Source organism: Pan paniscus, chromosome 18 (assembly GCF_029289425.2).
Source record: "Pan paniscus chromosome 18, NHGRI_mPanPan1-v2.0_pri, whole genome shotgun sequence".
Classification (NCBI taxonomy): Eukaryota; Metazoa; Chordata; class Mammalia; order Primates; family Hominidae; genus Pan; species Pan paniscus.
In genome coordinates this window covers 21,727,988-21,750,093 of record NC_073267.2, presented here as the reverse complement: position 1 = coordinate 21,750,093, position 22,106 = coordinate 21,727,988, and the positions used below count along the sequence as shown (strand labels likewise).

At 42.1% G+C, this 22,106-nt stretch overlaps 1 protein-coding gene across 2 annotated transcripts in view; it reads right to left on the bottom strand.

The window, feature by feature from the left end:
* LOC100994660 (acyl-coenzyme A synthetase ACSM2A, mitochondrial) overlaps positions 1 to 22,106 on the bottom strand; it is a 36,206-nt gene that overhangs the window by 2,432 nt on the left and 11,668 nt on the right. For both annotated transcript variants that reach the window (XM_057300034.2, XM_034939927.4), the window contains 11 exons: positions 19,511 to 19,721; positions 15,517 to 15,724; positions 14,031 to 14,174; positions 13,558 to 13,711; positions 9,806 to 9,885; positions 9,474 to 9,597; positions 7,799 to 7,879; positions 6,569 to 6,670; positions 4,547 to 4,674; positions 4,326 to 4,425; positions 2,058 to 2,177 (listed from right to left, as the gene is read on the bottom strand). In XM_057300034.2, coding sequence (XP_057156017.1) covers positions 2,058 to 2,177; positions 4,326 to 4,425; positions 4,547 to 4,674; positions 6,569 to 6,670; positions 7,799 to 7,879; positions 9,474 to 9,597; positions 9,806 to 9,885; positions 13,558 to 13,711; positions 14,031 to 14,174; positions 15,517 to 15,724; positions 19,511 to 19,721 — 1,452 coding nt within the window. The remainder of the gene's footprint in view (positions 1 to 2,057; positions 2,178 to 4,325; positions 4,426 to 4,546; positions 4,675 to 6,568; positions 6,671 to 7,798; positions 7,880 to 9,473; positions 9,598 to 9,805; positions 9,886 to 13,557; positions 13,712 to 14,030; positions 14,175 to 15,516; positions 15,725 to 19,510; positions 19,722 to 22,106) is intronic.

Below are 22,106 nucleotides of genomic sequence, written 5' to 3'. Positions count from 1 at the left end.
CCTTCTACAATATTCAGTTATACTTAAACGTTCGTAATATCTTTGGTGTGCCTGGATTTCTAACCTCCTTTGTAAATACTTATTAAATGCTTATTATGTGCCAGTCACTCTTCTAAGTGTCTGATGCCTTCTGAAATGAACTCATCCTTAACAATCTGTGGAGGGGTAACAGGATTATTCTCATTTTGCAAATAAGGAAACTGAGGATCACAGAGGTTATTGAGTAGGTGGTGGAGGTGAACGTTGAACCCAACAGTCTGATTCCTGAGACTGTGCTATGCTGCCTCACTCTCAGAGGCTGCAAGTCCATGTGGTGGACTCTGATATGCAGCTGAGATCCTCCTCCAGGGACAAAGAAGTCCCGCCCCACTGCCAGACCAATATGAGGATTGCCTCAGCCAAAGACAGCTGTCTTGTCCCAGGTCACACTCCTTCTCAGGGCAGCCTACACATCTATACCTGATCCACCTGTGACTGTAAAGACCCCCTTCCCTTCCTCACCTTGCCTTAGGACAACACTGAAAGGTTATACTAGCTTCAGAACTCCCATGGGATTGGCTGGAGTTCCCATTGAGACTAAGTCACAGTGCAACTTCACCCTCTGCTCAGTTCTGATCCTTTCTTTCCCTTCCTCTCACTTCCCCCAGGGGTTGATTCCAAAACACTCCCTAATAAGCCTCTTGCGTGGTAACTTCTTTCCCCATGGCCTGCTTCTCAGAAGACCTATGACAATTAGCCTGTGCTGAGGAAAGGCAGGTGGCATCTGGGCTACATAAGAATCTAAGGGACTCTAAGCTCAGCATAGTTGCTCTCACCTTCTACCCTAGACTCAGTTTTTTTCTCTCTCTCTGGGACAAACTCCTATCTGGGACCCAAATCCAATAACTGGGTTCTCCTGCCATGTCAACCTCTGTGCCTCAGTTCTCTGTCCCAGAATGAAAGAAGCTGAAAACTATGCTTTTGTCTTGTCTCGTAAGAACACTTCCCTTTTCCTGTGGGGAGCCACCCCTCCCTCTCAGTCCATGTCATGGGGTAGGGCAGCTCTCTCTCCCCCATCCCCCCTGCACTTTCTCTAAGGATAACATGGCTAATCAGTGTGACATTGGCCTGGCTACAGGGATTCATTTAGCAATGGACACATGGCCCAAGTTGGTCCAGTGAGAGTCAACCCAGAGAATTTTGTTGAGGCCTTTGGAGAAAAACATGCTCATTTTCTACTGGAGTTTTCTAAGCTGCTGAGAATATATGTTTGGAGCTGATAGAGCCACAAAGAAAAAGCATTCCAAGAAATCAAGCCACTACAAAGGAAAGAGAGTCAAAGGGTGAAAGAGATACATCTGACCACATCCTAGGAATGCCTGGGACTAGCCATAATGAAAGCTTTCCCCACCCCTGGACTTTTCAATTGCATGAGCAATAAATGTCAAGCTAGATTTCTGTCACTTGCAACTGAGTGTTGCACAACCCTGAATACTATAGCAAGAACCCAGTGCAGAGAATGGGAATACAGGTAAGATACTGGCTAGAACTTATTCCCTTGATAGCATTTGGCTTTTGATTCAGAGTGAGTCAAAAGCTGAGGTCATTTTTCAGGCATCAAGATAGTTGCTAGATTGTCTTTCTGGGCTTTCTTGAGCATAGGAAGAGTTTTTTTTTTTTTTTTGGAGACAGGGTCTCACTCTGTCACTTAGGCTGGAGTGCAGTGGCATGATCTCGGCTCACTGTAACCCCCACCTCCCAGATTCAAGCGATTCTCGTGCCTCAGCCTCCCGAGTAGCTGGGATTACAGGCACATGCCACTACACCGGGCTAATTTTTGCATTTTGGGTAGAGACGGGGTTTCACCATGTTGGCCAGGCTGATCTTGAACTCCTGACCTCAGGTGATCCACCCGCCTCACCCCCCCAAAGTGCTGGGATTACAGGCGTGAGCTGCCGCGCACAGCCCAGAAAGACTTTTTAAAATTAGAGGACTGTCCTCCTCCTGAAGAAGATAAATATAACAGGAAAACAATCTATTTCTCAAGTTTGAGTGACTTGGGAGCTCAAAGGCCTTACCTTTCTTGGGTACTTGTATGGGGCTGTCACCAACTTCACATGCTGCTGCAGCTCCTTGGTGAGCTGTTCTGGGTCATGGGACAGGAACTGCGAGGCCAGGACCACAAATGCCTTCACCACCTGCAAAAAAGATGAAGGCAAGAGAGAAGGGATTAGAGTGTGTAGTCATCTCCTGGAATAATGTGAAATTGGCATTAAGACTTCCATCACCCTTGTATCTCCTCATTTGCACCCCCAGTGATCCAGGTCAAGGGAAAAGGAGAAAACTGGGGACATGAATGAGGTTACAGCTCTCTCTGAAGTCATTTATTGGAGGAGCAGGTGGACAAAAGATTGAGACTAGGCTCACCTCATACTCCAATAACAATAGAGACAGATAAGGAGAAAGAAGATACAGGGGGAGAAAAGAGAAAAATAGACTGAAAACCATAACCCTAAACAATGTGTTAACTTCTCCAAACTTCAGTGTTCCCATCTGTAAAGTGGGGATAAAATAGCCAAATTGAACTTACGGTAAATAAAATGATATCATATACAGCAGGGCTAGCTCAGAGCTGGGCACACAGGATTTTCTCAGCAGGGGATCCCCCTTGGCCTCACTGCTCAGTGGTTCCCATAATTTTCTGTATGATGTATTCTGTACATACCAGAGGTATGATAGTGCCAGGCTTACACCCTGCGGGAATGTGCTAGGACACTGATCCACACATCCCACCTTAATATTTTCCTACACACACATCAAAGTCCACTAGACCCCATCTGAGCCTATTTCTATAACCCTGGCTTTATAGGGGTCTTTCTTTTTCCCTTTATTTTCACTGCGGACTCTGTGGCACACGGGCTCTGTCCTTTGGCTCAAATCCCTCCTCTGTGCTTCTGGTCAGGAATCAGACTCTGATTCAAATACCAAACAGCAGGATAGAATCCTTCCAGCCTCATCAAAATAGACATTATATAGTACTTACTATGTGCTAGGCCTTGTTCCAAGCACTTCACTTTCTTTTTTTCTTTTTCTTTCTTTCTTTCTTTCTTTCTTTTTTTTTTTTTTTTTGAGACAGAGTCTCACTCTGTCACCCAGGCTAGAGTGCAGGGGCACGATCTCGGCTCACTGCAAACTCCGCCCCCCGGGTTCATGTGATTCTCCTGCCGCAGCCTCTTGAGTAGCTGGGATTACAGATGCCTGCCACCATGCCTGGCCAATTTTTGTATTTTTAGTAGAGATGGGGTTTCACCATCTTGGCCACGCTGGTCTTGGACTCCTGACCTCGTGATCCATCTGCCTCAGCCTCCCAACCAAGCACTTTACTTTCTAAAATTTTTTATTGATTCATAATATTTGTACATATGTATTGGGTATGAGTATATTTTGTTACATGCAAATATTGTAATTATCAAGTTAGGATACTTGGGGTGTCCATCACCTTGAGTATTTATAATTTGTGTGTGTTGAGAACATTTCAAGTCCTCTCTTCTAGCTATTTTGAAATATACAATACATGGTTGTTAACTATAGTCACCCTACTCTGCTATTGAACATTCGAATTTATTGCTTTTATCTAATTGTATGCTTATACCCATTCACCAACCTCTCTTCATCCCCCACTTCCCCACCCACACACCCTTCCCAGCCTCTGGTATCTATCACTCTACTCTTTATCTCCATGAGATCAACTATTTTAGCTCTTACTTATGAGTGCAAACATGTGATATTTATCTTTCTGTGCCTGGCTTACTTCACTTAACATAATGACCTCCAGTTCTCTCCATGTTGCTGCAGATGACATGATTTCATTCTTTTTTAACACCAAATAGTATTCCATTGTGTATATATACCACATATTATTTATCCTTTCATCCATTGGGTACTTAGGTTGATCCCATATCTTCATATTGTGAATAGTGCTGCAATTACCATGGGAGTGTGGACATCTTCTTGATATGCTGATTTCTTTTCCTTTGGATAAATACCCAGTAGTGGGATTGCTGGATCATATGGCAGTTCTGTTTAGTTTTTTGAGAAATCACCATACTTAAGTACTTTACAAATATTAGCACATTTAACCCTCATAACAATCCCTCATCTTACAGATGGGGAAACTGAGAAACAGAGAGGCCAAGTAGCTTGCCCAAGGTCACATAGCTAGTAAGTGGCAGGGCCAAGATTGGGTCTCAGAGTGTTCAGCCACACAGTCCCTATTCTTAAATCAACATACTACACTGCCCTTGTGTTCATATGTGTTCACCCCCAGGCTACTGCTTCCCCATCACCTCTCCTCGGACGGGGTCTGGACTGCTGATCACAGCCGTCTCAACCACAGCAGGGTGCTCCATCAGTGCATTCTCTACCTCCGAGGGTCCAATCCGGTACCTGCAGAAGAACCTGTCCTTCAGAGAACACTGGACACCGAACCTCTAGGCCATTCCAGAAGTCTGGAACCAGCCAGAGTAAAGACCCAGATTTCCCTTCCCAACCCAGAAACCAAGCTCACCCGCTGGAGTTAATGATATCATCTGCCCGTCCCATAAACTGGAAATACCCATCTTCATCTTTGATTCCCCGGTCTCCAAGGAGCCAAAAGTCTCCTCGAATGTTGGCTGCTGTCTTCTCGGGATTGTCCTGGTGACCACAGAAAGACAGAGTCATTGTGCCTGCAAAGCCTAAATCCCCTGCCCTGGGGCTGCCATGAACAAATGCTATGAGTCTTATTAAAACTGCAGGTGTGCAGTGTATAACGTGAACATGGCAGACATGCCCTGAACCAGCCAACCCTAGGGCACAGGCAGAACTGGATCTTTCCCATTTATTGAAGTTATTCCACCCAGGGTCTCTCAGCTACTCCTCTAGGTCCAGTCTGATGGATATTATTGATGTATTCATTCATCCATGCTTAGGGCATTTTCCCCAATTGATTCCATCTCCCCTTTCATAGATATCCTAATCTCTGCTCACTCCATAGCACCACTCAAAGCTATCATTTTGATTAGGTACTTTTCTTAGCTTCTTTGTAAATTTGAAAGTTCTAGAGACATTAGCCAGGAAGCCCCCTGGGACCCTGGCTAACGTGCATATTTCTACAATAGCTGGGTCCGTCTATTCAGCTGAGGCACTTGCTTATAAGCAATGAAAAGGCTTGAGCTTTATCCCTTGTCAGTGCATCTTCCTATCTGACTCAGGTATAGGGGCATGGGCTCCAGACTGGAGGTTCAGTTACTGGATTATATATGGTGGCATAAAGAATTCTTAGCCTCACTCCATCATTGGGAATATAGGGATACTGATGACCAGAAACATCAAGAGGTTAGTCTGAAGCTACACAGCCATTACAGAAAGTAGAACTGAGACCAGAAGCCAGGTTTCTTGGCCACTGGATTGACTTTCTCATGGGCATCATGGAGCCTCTGTGGCCTTAGGATTCTCCCCCACAGACGCTTCTGAGTCTGTTTCCTTTTCTATCAAATGGGGAGAAGCCCATGACATAGTGCTTCACTGGCATTTGAGAATAGAGTGGGACCACACAAAGGAAATGCTTGGAGAAGGGGACAGTGTGGCTCTGCCCTGATCGCTGAGGCTCAGTTTTCCTCATCTGTATAATAGGAATAATCATTCGGATCTACAACAATTCTTTTATTTAACACACTCACGACACACAACTTACAGATGAGGAAACTGAGACATGACAGATAGGTAACTTCCCTAAGATCACACTATACATAGTAGAGCAGGGTTTTGAACTCGAGCAAGCTGAGTCCAAAAACTTTATAGGGTGGCTGGGAGGATTAAAGGAGTTTAAAGTTTAAATGAGTTTAAAGTTTAAAAATTAAATGTGTTTATAGGACAATGCTTGCCTCATGGTATGCATTCAATAAATGGTAGAAACTATTATTATTTGATTTATTGTTTATTTAGTTTATTAATCAATTATCTCAGGGATCAGAAGGCATGCCCTTGGGGTCTTCTCTGTCCACTTTCTAATGGTTGTGAGCTTGAACAAGTCTTGTAATCTCTGGCTCCACCATCCTCACCTGTCAAGTGAGGTGGCCAGATTCAAGGATTATCTGTCTTTACCTTCCCAAGATCTGAAGATAGGGATTCCTCCAACTAGATGGTGAAGTCTCAATGTAAAGTGCCTGGCATGGCTCTAAAGAAGATCAATGGCATAGAGCACGGGGATGATACCTAGGGGAGAGGGAAAGGCAGCCCTTGGGGGAATGGTGCTGTGTATAGTTCAGGGTCAATAATATTTTGGGCATGAAACAGAGAGTTCCTGAGGAGTCTAAGGGCTAAATGAAGAAAAATAAGTCTTCCAATGAGATCACAGTGATAGGCTGAGGATGGCAAGGCTGAATAGCCACTTTTCTTCCACTGGCAAAGCATACATTCTTGAAAACTGGACGCTCTTTGTCTCCACATCTAGTGCCTCTTGGAAGTTTCAGAACATTTGGCCTCCCTCATCCCGTTTAGTGCTCCCATCCTCACTGGGGAACAGAGGAGGAGGAGCACAGTTTCTCACCACATAGCCAGAGAAGATGCCTATAGGCCTGATGGGTTTGACCCTGATGCCAATGTCTCCTTCTGTGCCAGGGGGCAGGACGTTGCCCTTATCATCTATGATCTGGAGAAAGAAGCAGATTGGAAGAATGATGCACACAGCAGGAGATGGCTTCAATGGCATCATGAGATTGCTGAGTTGGTCAAATGAAAGACTCTCTTGCTCTAGTGGAGACTGAAAACAACAACCAGAAGCCAGGGGAACCCAAGAGTCTTAAACTCAGATCTCTGATCTATCTGCCTGGAATAGTATAGGTGAATCCTTTTATTGAGACTGGCCCAGATGAGCCTGGGGAGATGCTTTTGGCTCTAGGAGCTCAGATAAAGTAATAGCCTCCTCTTATCTTTGAGACCTGCCTCACCTGTGGACTTAGAAATCGGGCAGATCAAAACTCAAATTTACTCTGCTACCTTACTAGCTGACTTTGAACTACTTAAACTCTGTGCTTCAGTGCTTTCACCCATAAAACAGAGATACTGACAGCTTATTTCACAGGATTTTTATAGGAATGAAATAAGATACTAAGAAAGGGGCTTAGCAAATGGTTATCATAGTGAATGGCATGGCAAGTAACTGGATATGACACTGAATAGAGTCTAAGTTACACTTTAGATATACAGAACTATACACATAACACAGATACACAAACACAAATTCTAGTTCTCAAAAAACAACAAGAGAAAGCAATAAAACTTTAGCTACTACACATTCATTATAGTGTATTTTTACTAGTGAAAACTGGGACATCATCCATTGGTCCAATAAAAGGCATAAACAGCAGTGGATATATACTATTTACTACATCATTAAAAATCATGCTGCAGCTTGGCATTAATTGAACTGAAAAGATCCTTACCTAAATTGTTAAATGATAAAAGCTAGTTACAAAATATTATGTCAAGATTCACCCCATTTCTGTTTTTAAAGCATATATACTTGTGTACTGTCTAGCTAATTTGCTAGATATTCAAAGTGGATCCTTCTGGATGGTAAGAATATAAATCATTTCCCCTTTTCCTCCTTCCTTCCCTCACTCTTTCCTTCCCCCAACCTCCCTACCTCCCTTTTTTCTTATGTTATCTTAATATCAGTACTTTCTATTATTTTTGACTCAATAAACAATGGAAAACATAAATCACTGAAAGTCAGTGTTTCCCCTAACTTCCTCCCTCCTCAGTGTCCCGAGCAAACCTGTACATCATAACAGGAAGCAGCCGTTCCCATGTATCCTGGTTTGATTTTCATTGTCTTGGAAACCATGCAAGTTAATCCCTGTGGAAAGAAGCAGACAGATCAGCAAACCTCAGGAGGAGGTACAAGGTCACAGAAAAAGAAAAAATTTCTGCAGAGCAGGTCCTGACACTGTCCTGAACTTGGCCTGCACTTGGTGGCTCCCCCTGCTCCTCATTCCCTGGCTCTCTCCCCATTACTGGAACCACAATCCTAGGGGCTTCGCTAAATTGTTTGTTCAGGAAGCAACCCACCTACCACTCCCCAGGAAGAGGACCTAACAATCACATTATAATCTCTTTTAGGGGGAACCACATTTTAATACGACACTATGGATACCCAAAGCCCTTTCAAACTATATGGAATCACCAATATGCAATCTGTAAGGCCTAAAATACACTACCTTTTTTTTATTTTGAATTTTTGTGGGTACATAGGTGTATCTATTTATGGGATATATGAGATGTTTTGATACAGGCATGCAATATGAAATAATCACATCATGAAGAATGAAGTATCCATTTCCTCAAGCAGTAAAATATACTTTTTAAAGTATCTCCCATGGCAGCACCAGTTCTGCTTGAACCCTGAAATGAACCTTCCCAACAGAATAACAGATGAGTGGTGGATGCCTCACTGACAGAGACATAGATTGTCATTTTCTCAGATCTAGCCTGGACAAAAGATATCACAATGACCCATCTTTTCCCGCCACCCACTGTGCTGGAAAGGGCAAGTTGATCCACCCACCTCAGAAGAGAGGCTGCTGAGTGATTAAGATCATGGGAACCTGAGTGTCCTTGTAAGCATATCCTAAACATGTCCTCCTCTGAATGGTGGGAGGCCCCTGCCAGGGTATGCTTGCCACAACTCCATTGTCCTTATTCATATTTGCAGAGCTCTTCCTGGCTCTTTCATACCACAGAGCTGCCATCAACACTCTGCAAAAGTTCTACCAAGGGTACTCATTAGCCAAAGAAGGATGCAGGGTAAGAGAGTGGAGAGGAAGAGGCAAGAAGTGCTGAGAGTCACAAGTAAGAGGCACTGGAAAAAGGAGAAGAAGAGTTGGGGAAAAGTATCCCCCATGTAATTTTGATAAGTAAAATAGTATAGAATAGCATAAATCCACATCGTGCACATGAGACCTCAAGAGTTCCAAGGAGATATCTCAGGAGGTGCAGTAAAGCCATGGTGGGTCCTTCTTCCCATTCCTCACTTCAGTCTAAGCAGCTTTGTACAGTGCTTGACATGTTTGATAAACTTTGGTCTCTGCTAAAATGTTTCCCCATCACAGAGGAATTTTCTGACTACCATATGTGATTTACCAACTTCTCACCCCATGTCATCTACTTTACTTTTTCCAGTGCATTTCTCACCACCTGCCATGCTAGATATTTCTTAGTTTATTTTCTCTCTCCCCAAATCTCACTGGAATGTAATCTCCCAGAAAACAGGAACTTTGCCTTTTTTGTTCTGTGCCGAATTTTCAATACTCAGTACCTGTCCCTTCATAGAGGCTCAATAAATACTTCTCGAATAGATGAATGATACATGGTGGCTAACATGTTTTATTGTCAAAGAGAATTTTGAAGCCCAATAAGTGCACACAGCCCATGGTTCCCCTGGGAACAGGTACCGTTTCTGTCTGGCCATAGGATTCTCGGATGTCCAGTCCTGTCTGGGCCCTCCAGTTCTCCAGAGTTTCTGGAAGAAGGGACTCCCCTACAGTGACGCAGTTCTGTAGATGGGGGAACTTGTAACTGAAGAAGAGAAATAAATGTTAGCCCTCAGTCTCCCTGGAACCAAAGTCCACTCAGGCCTAGACTTGGTTTCTGGGTGCTTTGATGATGCAAATGGCTTCATGGGGCTCTCTGTGTGCGAGAGATTCAGATAGATAGGCATGAATGTATGTGAGGGAGTCAGGGGGATGGGGGCAGACTCTCTTACCAATCCTCAAAGCCCCATCACCTGGAAAGATCCTGCTGTAGCAACATCCGGTAAACAATGGGGGCACCCATCATACTCTTGATTGGATAACTGGAGAGTGTCTGGAAGAAGAGAGCCAGGTGAGACATTGGTCACCAGGTCAAATGCCAACTTATGGCTATGCACAGTGGTTACAGTTGTGAGCTATGGAGTTGTAGAGGTCTGGATGAAAACCCTAGCTTGTTTACTATGTCTGATTCAAGTTAAATGAGCCCCACAACTCTCATGCACCCTGAAGACACAAATAACAGGGAAATGAACACATATTATGGTAGTGAAAAAGTCTAAGGCTAATTTGAAACATTTTTGTCAAATCCTGGAATGTCTGTCCCTGCCAGTTTAAGACTTGCCCTCATTAACACACCCCTAGGAGTAGATCACCCCCCAGCAACCAAGGAAAGATCAGCTGCCTGAGCACAGCAGCTGTCTTGGTTAAGTTCCTTAACTTTCTGTAGCCAGCTTTATAATAGATTGTTTCCAGCCTTATTTTCCTGAAAATATTTTTGGAATATATTTTAGATATAAAAGTTCTTTGAAAAGCTAAAGACATCTATAGACATTTCAAAACAAGTGCTGCAAAAAGACCTAGTACTGAATACTTGCCATGTCCTGTGTTATCTCATTTAATTTTTACAATAACATCACGGAGTGTGTGCTATCATCCTCATGATACAGAGGGGAAACCCATGATGTACAAGGTTAAGTAGCTGCTCCAAGGTCACCTAGTCAGCAAGTAGTGGGATCATTATTTGCAGCATGTATTCCTGTCGTATAACACCATCTCCATCCCATGCTTTTCTTCATGCAGAATGTAATAGAGTATTGTCTTAATCTGTTTTCTTTTGCTGTAACTGAGTACCGGAGACTGAGTAATTTATGAAGAAAAGAAATTTATTTCTTGCAGTTCTGGGGGCTGGAAAGTCCAAGGTCAAGAAACTGCATCTGGTGAGAGCCTTCTTGCTGTTGGGGACTCCGCAGAGTCCCAAGGAGGGTCGGGGCATCACATTGTAAAGGGGCTCACGAGGTAGAGCAAAACTGGCTTTTTATATAACAGACCCACTCTCCAAAACTAACCCACTAACATGATAACCCATTAATCCATTAATCCCTCATGAGGCCCAATCATCTCTTAAATGCCCCACCGCTTACTACTGTTACACTGGGGATTGAGTTTGTTGATGAAAGGAGCCAAACTCTGTAAAACATTTGAAGAGATTTATTCTGAGCCAAACATGAGTGACCATGGCCATGACAGAGCCCTCAGGAGGTCCTGAGAACACGTGCCCAAATTGGTCAGGGTGCACCTTGGTTTTATACATTTTAGGGAGACATGAGACTTCAATCAAACACATTTAAAAAATACATTGGTTTGGTGCTGAAAGGTGGGGCAACTTGAAGCAGGGGCTTCCAGCTTATAGGTAGATTAAAATTTTTCTGGTTGACAATTGGTTGAGTTTATCTAAAGACCTGGGATCAATAGAAAGGAATGCCTTGGTTAAGATAAAGAATTATGGAGACCCAAGTTCTTATTTGCACAGGAAGCTTTTAGGTACTGGCACTAGGCTTTAGACAGAATAGGTTGTAATCTTTTTTTTTTTTTTATCAGACTTAAAGTCTGTATTGATGTTAATACCAGAGAGGTATAATGAGGCATGTCCCACTCCCACTTCCTGTCATGGCCTGAAACAGTCTCTCAGGTTAAATTTTAAAAGAACCCTGGCTAAGGAGGAAGTCCATTCAGATGGCTGGCGGGATGGGGCCTCAGGATTTTATTTTTGGTTTACAAGTTTCATCATGAGTTTTGGGGGGCACAAATATTCAAACCATGGCAATGGTTTAAGCAAAATGTCTAGAAAAAATGACAAATGTGAGTATCATGCAATAATTTCCTTCAAGTGTGCTTGATACACAGATATAAGCTATGAAAATGATCCCATATTCCTTATTGCTTTGCCTTACTAGAAGCTCAGCTTGTAACTACATACTCATTTGCTATATTTCTCCTTAATTTCCTTAGTCTTTTCCACCCTACACCTCCAACCTATATTTTCCCAATGGGCTTTATAATTTTATGTCTGTTTTCATTTTTTTAATGGTGGAACTTACTAAAAATCAGTTCAAATCCTTTTGAGAAGGACACAGAGTAAGAATTTGCTTAAAACAGAGAATGACAGTATTATTTGAAGATAATTTCCTATGAAAATCCAGATCACACCTGACTTTTTAACTTTTGAAGATGTCATCTATGCCTTAGCTTGAACCTTTGCTGCAGCCAAATAGATGTCTGGATGGGCCATTAGAGATCTGGGGGCACATCAGGGAAATAACCCAATCCCTCTATCATAGAGTCCAACATAGGGTGTATCTTCATAAGCAAAATGAGGTCATTTTCATTGCTTTGTTGCTACAGGATAATGCATAGCTGCAGTTTGTGGATCTTACTTAATGGCTGTACCATCAAGTTCTATAGGAAAAAATTCCATTTATTCTTCTGAATTACTTCTAGAAAACCATCTTAAATTGGAAATAACCCAAAGTTCATTAACAATAGGATGGGGGAAAATTTTTACAGATTCACGTAATGGAATACTTTGCAGCCAGCTAAAACAACAAACATCTGATACATGCAACATGTGGACTAATCTCACAGAGAATATTTTGAGTAAAAGAAGCCAAATGCAAAAGATTATATATACTTTGGCTCCATTTACATGAAATGCCAAGAAGAGATAAAATTAATCTATGGTGATAGGTATCAAATGAATGATTAACTTATGGGGGGCAGATGCTGTCAGAGAAGGGGTATGAACACCTTCTGCAGTGGTGGGAATGTTTCATGTCTTTATCTGGTGGTGTTTACAGGGGTGTCTGATGTGAATTGGATGTTGTGTCCCCACATAAATCCCTATATTAAAGCTCTAACCCTCAACTTGATGGTATTTGGAGGCAGGGCTTTTAGGGGTAATTATGCAAGGTAATGAAGCAGGTGCCCCAGTGATAGCATGAGTGTCTTTATTTGTAAAAAGGAAGATATACCAGCACTGTCTCTCTCGACCATGTGAGAATATAGCAGTAAAGGAGCCATCAGAAAGCCAGGAAGAGAGGGCTTCCCCAGGAATTCAATTATGCTGGCACCCTGATCTCAGGCTTACAGCCTCCAGAGCTATGAGAAGTAAACGTCTGTTATTTAAGCCACCTAGACTATGGTATTTTATTATAGTAGCCCAAGCTGACTAAGACAGTATCTAACACAGGTAAATTATTTTCAAACTGTACACATAGGATGGTGGCACTCTGTGTACTTTACCTTCAGTTTGTGTGTTATGCTGCAAATAAAAAAGGAAATGAAATGTGCACTCAGAAACACACGCACACACAAGAGGGATATGGCATCCCCTCCGATACTCCAGCTTTCCCTTTTACACGTGGTTCACCAGCATCTATCTGATAGGTGACACCAGCGGAAGAGCCCATCACATTTGTTGAGTGAACAAATGACCTACAATATCTTTCTCCTGAACATACTCCTTTTATCTATATATGTGTCTGTCTCCTACCCCAGAACATGAGCTCTGTGAGGTCAGGGACCATTTCCATCTCGTTTACTGAACACTGTTCCCCACATGGCAGGGGTTTAGCAAAAATTAGATGAATTGAAACAAACTACAATAAATTGAAGTGTGCAAACCTCGGGCTCACTCTGAATAACTGCTGCAAACTGGATCCTCTCTTACCTTTAGAATAACCAGTGGGTCAAACTTTGGCAAGAGATGAACAAATGTGCATGCTCCTAATGCCCAAGGTTCCATAAGTGAGCACAAGATGTTCAGTATCCAACCTGTGTCTGATATGGTCCACATTATATCAGAGGCTTGCAGGCCTGTCCAACTGAAAGCACAGACAAAACACATGTACATATAGGTGGGTGCATGCTTAGGATGCATGGGACACTAAGGTGTAGGGGAGGAAAGGGAGGTGTGTGTGCACAGGTGTGTGTGTATCTGCCTGCAGGTTTATAGGCATATGTCTAAGTATAAGTAGGAAGGGGGAAGAAAAGTTGTTCTATCCACACATCCTGTATCAACAGGAGATGAATGTTCAGAAGGTGGGACCCCGGTTGACATGACTTAATATATAATTGGGTCTCATTCTCCTTCTAACTCCAAAACTCATGCAATTCTCTGTAGAGAGAAAGAGCTCAGCTTACCTAGCATCCATCTTGGCCTTGAGGCCCAGGCTTGAGTGGGAATGTTCTGCCATCTTGGGAAGACCACTGGTCCCACTAGTGAAGTAGATGGCAGATGCTTCCTGGCTTCCAGTCTCCACACAGTGATGAGTGGTGGATGCCTCACTGACAGAGACACAGATTGTCATTTTCTCAGATCTAGCCTGGACACCAGATATCAAAGTAACCCATCTTTTCCCACCACCCACTGTGCTGAAAAGGGCAAGTTGATGGACCCACCTCAGAAGAGAGGCTGTTGAGTGATTAAGATCATGGGAGTCTGAGTCAATCAGAGTTGGGTTTGAAAACTACTCAAGTTTCGCACTTTGTTATCAATGCAACCTTAAACTACTTATTTAACTTCTCTGTGTCTCACTTTATATCTGCAAAAAAAGTGAGATCAAGTCCTATAGAGTTATCTCTGCCACCAAAGAAATGAGCAAATTGCTTAGTAAGAACTCAATAAATGCTAATCTAATTGTTGTGAAGAGCTCTGGCATGACACCAAGTGGACAGGAGGGGTGGAATTAATACGAGTTTTCCAAGTACTTTCTTGGCACTCTCTTCTATTCCCTGGAAGCACCTACATATCTCTTGGACAACTCCAGTGTCCTGATTTTGAGCCTTTAAAAGCAGGCATGATGGTGTTTATTTCCATGACAGCTACCTTAAAGACCATGGCATTAGAAAGGAAGAGCTGAAGTTATCCCTTCAAGTTTCCTATCATATGTGCCCCTGCTAGAGGGATTTCAGACATGTTGACAGAGAAAATCATTAATCCAGCCAGTGTTGCTATCGGCTTTTGGAAGGACTATCAAGGTCTTTCCATGCTATCAACACATGGAAAGACCTCTGCCCTTGATCAGCCTCTCTTAGAGATACAAGAGGTGGAAAGAAGAGCCCAGAAACTTGGTATATCAGCCATCTCTTGGGTTTTCCCTCATGACCTTGGCCTCATCCCTGATGTGAGTCATAGTTCCAGTAAGTTGTTCTGGGTGGGTTTCAACCCACTTGGTGTTAACATCATGTTGTTTCCAGTGTGCATCACAAGTGATTCACTTTGTGACCCATAGTTTCTCTGTTTTACTATAGCTTGGAACTCTGAGCCACTTTTCACGCATGAGTCTGCAGCCCAGAAGTGTGGAGGCAACAACACCCCCAGGACAACCCTGAACCTGTGGGGACCAGATGCTAATGGATCAGTGCTTTCCAATCCTTTAGAGGACAATCCTGGGAGGCATTCTATATGCTGCTCAGAAGGTCCAGGCAGATCAAGCCCCATTTAGTCCTTGCAATGTCTTGAAAAAAAAAAAAAAACCCTTGTATTAGCTTTTATTTCTTCCCAGATTCATTCTTCCTAGTCCCATGCTGTTCTTCCTGCACCTCCTCAATAAAGCACCTGCACCTAAGTGCTTGGCTCTGTTTCCAGTTTTAGTTAAAACCCAGGCTGAGACATGTAGATACTCACTTTAGTAGTTTCTTGAAGTTCAGCCACCCATCGCAGCTTTTCTCAGACACCAGTAGCTTAATTCTCAGAGAAGGACATTCAGATGCCACTGTGTCCACTTCTTGGATGACTTCATCCCCAGCAACAATAGCCTTGGCCTTAGACATCTGCAACCTATACAGTATGTCAGTGGATTTCATTTGGATGGTTCCAGGCATAAAGATGAGACCTAAAGAAGCCAACAGTTTAGAGAATTGGAAAGGATGGTTTTCTTTGTCCCTAGAGAAGCCTGAGATAAACATCAAGCAGGGAGCAAGTGGGGAAGGAGAGGATGGGGAAGTAATGACCAATAGAGAGTGTCAATAAAAAAGGGGACTAAGGACTAGGGAGTGAATGAAACCTAGGATTCCCTGGGTTGTGAGAGTCTTAAGGGCCCTCGTGAGACAAAGAAAAGAAATTGAATTGCTAATGTCACACTGTTGATAGTCTAAGACACATACAATTCTCCTCACCCACTCTCACCCCTCAAAAAAATTTTTCTACAGGAGTTTGCTGTATTCAAAACTCTCATATGATAATTAAAGAATCATGAGGAAAGGCACTTGGAACTGTCCATGGTCTTGAAACACCAATAGCTCTAGGTCCTGGCAATTTATTTCATCCCTGGGACATTAAATGCATTTTTCTTAGATGAGAGTGCCTTCAGTTTTACATATCTATGTACACACAAAGTATAGTTGTATATATTTATTGGGTACAAAGTGGTTTTATAATTTTTGAAGACAATGTGAGATTATTAAACTAAGCTAATTCACATATCCATCACCTCAAGTATTTAACATTTTTTTGTGATGAGAACATTAGAAATTTTTGCTCTTAATGACACTGAAATTTACAGTACTGAGTTATTAGCTGTGTTTAGCATGCTGTACAATTTATCTTAAAAAATTAGACTTATTCCTCGCACATAACTGAGGTTTTATACCCCATGATTATCACTTTCCTAAATTCTTGTTCTTGTTTACTATTTTAATGAGACTCCTTTGATTTTTAAAATCTTCTGTAGAATAACTAGACTTAGGGCCAGGTATGGTGGCTCATGCCTGTAATCCTAGCACTTTTGGAGGCCAAGGAGGGCAGATTATTAGCGGTCAAGGGTTCAAGACCAGCCTGGCCAACATGGCAAAACCCCAGCTTTACTAAAATTATAAAAATTATCTGGGCTTGATGGCACATGCCTGTAATCCCAGCTACTCGGGAGGCTGAGGCAGGAGGATTGCTTGAACCTGGGAGGCAAAGGTTGCAGTGAGCCAAAATTGCACCACTGAACTCCAGCCTGGACTACAGAGGGAGACTCCATCTCAAAAAAATAAAAGAAAGAAAGAAAAGAACAGAATAACTACACAGGTTTCATTTTTTGTGAAGCTTAAACCACATGCCTGTCCTGTTAAATAGCTTTTAACCTTAGCTCACTTTCTTTCCACTCTCAACACTTTGGGATTCTCACTGCACACCTGTAAATATCCTCAAATGTTTCTCTACCATGGTGGCCAATTGAGTCAGACACAGAACAATAGACACATCTCTTCCTCTGGGTTCTCCTTTCCTTCTGGCTATAATTTCAGTATGTCACCTTTCTCTCTGGCTTGTTCTCTCTTTCCACAGGCTTCCAAGTTCCTGCAATTGGTTTGGTTGCCTCTGATAGTTTCTAATTCCTGGCTGCATTCATGTCTTTCTCTTTACCCATTGCTTTCTCATGCTCAGCCCATTGTCCCCAGAATATGGGGTGGGTGGGAGCTTTTAGTTGGGATTAGGCTGTGTGCAAGCAGAGGTGGAAAGGGCAGTTTGTGAAGGAGGTTGCTGGAGTTTCTTTGGGTTCTTTTTGATACCACTGTACTTCTCATCCTTTTAATATAAAAGTTGATGATTCTCAAATTTCTGTCTCCATCTCAAACTTTAGAGCCTTAAATCCAACTTGTTATCACTTCTTGAACATCACATGGACATCCTGGACTCAACATGCCCAAATTGAACTTGTGAAATTTTCCTAACACACCGATACCTCTTTCTATATCTGTGTTCTTCACTCCAGTGAAAGAAAGCACCATACACCCACTTGCTGAAATGTCTGTGACTTCTCTCTCTCTCCCTCGCATCTCCTTTGAATAACCCTGTTATTAGTTCACCCCCCAATTGCCTGTTAAATCCACTTATCTCCATCTTTACTACCTCAACCAAACTGAAGCCATCACCAACCGTTCACCTCTTATCTGAGATTTCCAACCCCACTATTGTCTTCTTCATCCCATTCCCTATTGAGCATCCAATATGACCATCCAAACAGAGGATGATCATGTCACTCAATGCATCAATGGTTTGAGTGTCACTCAATCCATCAATCATTTCCCATTCACCACTGGATAAATGTCCACAACTCTTACCGTGGACCACAAGGCACTGCCAATTTAGCACCTGGCCACCTCTACATGTTCATTCTATTGCCTCTACTTTCTTTTATGGCCTGGACTTCAGGCACACAGATATCCTTTTAGGTTCTTTTATAATTTTCAAGCTTCCCTCCACTGTGGCTTTGAAACTGCCTTTGGAAAAAGTATGACACTGAGGGAAATCTGACATAGCTGACTTCATCTTCTTTCCAACCTCACAAGCTATCTGTCTTTGCTCATCCCTGGACATAGTCCAAGCTAACTATGGGAGAAATCTAACTTATAGTCTAACTTTAAAATAAAAATGATAATAGCTCTTTCCTGAAACTAACTGTGTCCGTGCTTGGAGATTGAAACTGCCTTTGGAAAAATAACAAATTTGTCACAAGGTTAGAATTACAGTTCAGGAGTCATGGAGCCAGAGGTCACAAGATTTGTAACCTCCCCAATTTCTCCTATAGATTACATCATTATGGTAAACCCTAAGTCTGGTATTTGAAGTGTTCTTCAGACCTTGCATTCTGATGGGCCAGCTTGCACTACCCAGATCAGTAACGGATACCAAGAAACTAACTCAACTAGTTCTGTGATCTCTGAGGAGTTGACTCAACACAAGAAGACAGCTTCAACCCATGTTTTCATCCCCAGCCAAACCAATCAGCATTTCCTATTCCCTAGCCCCCTGCATGCCAAAGCATCCTTGAAAAACTCTAGTCTCTGATTTCCTGGGGAGGTGGATTTAAGAAACATCCTCCATCCTTCAACTTGGCTGTCTATGCAATTATTAAACTCTTCTCTTCTGCAACTCCTACTGTTTTCAGTGTTTGACTTTGCTGGGAAGTGGGTAAGAAGAAATCATCAGATAATTACATCTTCACATATGCTGTTCCCTTTGCTTGGCACAAGCCTCTCTATCTCTTGGCAAAATCCTACTCATCCTGCAGATCTCAGCTCAAATATCACTTCCATTGAGACTTAGTTGCTCCTCATATTGGTTAATTCAAGTCTTCTTTTAGAAAAGCATTGGCAAACTTTTTCTGCAAAGGGCCAAATAGTAAATATTTTAGGTTTTGTGGATAAGACACTCTCTTGTTCCAACTGCTCAAGTTGCCACTGTAGTGCAAATGCAGCCACATATAATATGGAAACAAGTGGGCATAGCTGTGTTATAATAAAACTTTATTTACAAAAACAAGCTTTGGGCAGGATTTGGCCTGTAGGTCACGGTCTGCCAAATTTATTTTTATAGATTTTAATAGAATTCTCATACCAATTATCATAATTCTGATTAAATACTTACGTGTGCAATTAATAGTTTAAGAGCTTTCTCCAAAGGTCTGTAAGTCCCATGAATATGTAAACTATGTAATTGTTGTTGTTCACCCTGCATAAGTGCTTGGCACATAGTTTGCTTAAATAAGTGGAAGTAGGGAGATGTCTTTCTTCATATGAGAGAGGACAGCATGCTCCAAGGAGGAGACTTCTTTTGAGAGAGGTGGCTGCGTTTCTCTGCTATCAGTTTTCTTCACAAGGAAGACAGTTCTCTGTCCAGGTAGTCAGTTACCAACCTGCTCGAATGCAGCCCAGGATCACCAGCCACCACTCAGGCACTCGGGGCAGCACCACTGCCACACGATCCCCACGCTGCAGGCCACAGGCTCCCGAGAGGACGTTGGCTGCCTGCTGGCTGTTTTCACTCAGTTCTCTGAAATTCCACATTAATTCCTTCCCCTTCCCATTCACCCACCACAGGGCTGGGCTTGGGGGTCGCTTGCCAGCCTGAGGAAAGAGAAGCCCTGTTGATTAGGGGGCATTGGCACACAAGCAGGTAGGATAAATTCCAAGTCTTGGGATTGCCAAGTTGGTGCTTAGTAAGGTTTTTTATCTCAGCACCTCCATACAATCTTAAAAAGTATTGAAAACCCTAAAGAGTTGTTATTTATATGAGTTATATCTGTCAATATCTACCATAGTAGATATTAAAACAGAATTTTTGTAAATGTATGCTTTTAGAAATAACAGTAATAAACCCATTATATATTAACATGCATAATTTTTTTATAATGATAAAGTATACTTTTCAAAATGAAAAAATAATGAGGAAAGTGGCATTATTTAATTTATTTATTGCATCTATTTATTCTGCAATTCCCTTTAATGTCTTAGTAGAAAAACATTGGATCCTCTCATCTGATTCTGCATTCACTCTGTTGTGAGTACCAACATGTACCTTCTGGAAAATGCTATTGTATACTCGTGAAAGAATTAGAATAAAAAGGCAAATATCGCTTTAGATTTATTTATATATGTATCTCTATCTACTTACTTTTTTTAATTTTGTGGTAAAAACACACATAACATTTCCAATTTTAACTATTTTTGAGTGTACAGTTCAGTGGCATTAAGTACATTCTCATTGTTCTGCAAAAATCACCACCATCCATCTCCCGAACTTTTTCATCATCCAAAATGAAAACTCGGTCCCCGTTACACAATCACCCGTCATCCCCTCTCCCTTTAGGCCCTGATAAACACCATTCTACTTTCTGACTCTATGAATTTGACTATTCTAGATACATGATATTGTCTGAATATTTGTCCTCTCCAAGTCTCATGTTGAAATGCAATCCCCAATGTCAGAGGTGGGGCTTGGGGGCAGGCGATTGGATCATGGAGGCAGGTCCCTCATGAATGGCTTAGCACCATCCCCTTGGTGATAAATGAGATCATAAGATCTGGTTGTTTAAAAGTGAGTGGCACCTTCTCACTCTCTGTCTTGCTCCTCTTCTTGCCCTTTGTTGTGCCTGCTGTTTCTTCATCTTGCACAATTACTGTAAATTTCTTGAGGCCCTCATCAGAAGCAGATGCCAGCACCACACTTCCTGTACACTGTGCAGAACTTTGGGCCAATTAAATCTCTTTTCTTTGTAAGTTACCTACTCTCAGGTATTCCTTTACAGCAACACAAGAACAGTCCGATACAGAAAATTGGTACCAGAAGTGGGATATTGCTGTAAAGATACCTGAAAATGTAGAACTAACTCTGGAACTTGGTCATGGGAAGAAATTGAAGAGTTTGGAGGGCTTAGAAGAGATAGAAAGATGAGGAAAAGTTCGGAAAATCTTAGGCACTGGTTAAATAGTTGTGACCAAAATGCTGATAGAATTATGGACAATGAAATGCAGGCTGACCAGATTTCAAATGGAAATAAGGAACTTTTAGGGAACTGAAGCAAAGGTCCTCCTTCCTATATTTTAGCAAAGAACTTGGCTGCATTGTGTTCATAGCCTAGTGATCTGTGGAAGTTTTAACTTAAGAGTAATGACTTAGGGAATCTGACAGAAGAAATTTTTAAGCAACAGAGCATTCAAGATTTGACCTGAATGTTTGATGAATAGATAATGTTGCATATACATAACAATGGCATATTATTTCAGCCTTAAAAAGGAAGGAAATTCTGACATATGTTACATGGATAAACCTTGAAGACATGCTAAGTGAAATTAGCCAGACACAAAAAACCAAATACTGTGTGATTTCATTTATATAAGGTACTATATTAGGCTGCTCTTGCATTGCTATAAAGGAATATCTGACACTGGGTAATTTATAAAGAAAAAAGTTTAATTGGCTCACAGTTATGCAGGGTGTACAGGAAGCACGGTGCTGGCATCTGCTTCTGGTGAGGGCCTCAGGAAGATTGCAGCCATGGAAGAAGGTGAAGGGAGAGCAGGTGCATCACATGGCAAAAGCAGGAGCAAGAGAGAGAGAGCGTGGGGAAGTGCCACGTATGTTAAAACAGCAAGATCTCCCATGAACTCACTCATAAGGAAGGGGATGGTGCTAAGTCATTCGTGTGGGACCTGCCCGTATGATCCAAATGTCTTCCACCAGGCCCTACCTCCAACTCTGTGGATTACATTTCAACATGAGATTTGGAGAAAACAAATATCCAAACTATGTCACTTTGCTCCTGCCCTTCCAATTCTCATGTCCTTCTCACATTGAAAAATACAATAATCTCTTTTTTTTTTGGTTGGATTTGCCTGATATTTCTTTTTTTATTATTATACTTTAAGTTTTAGGGTACATGTGCACAACGTGCACGTTTGTCACATATGTATACATGTGCCATGTTGGTGTGCTGCACCGCTTAACTCGTC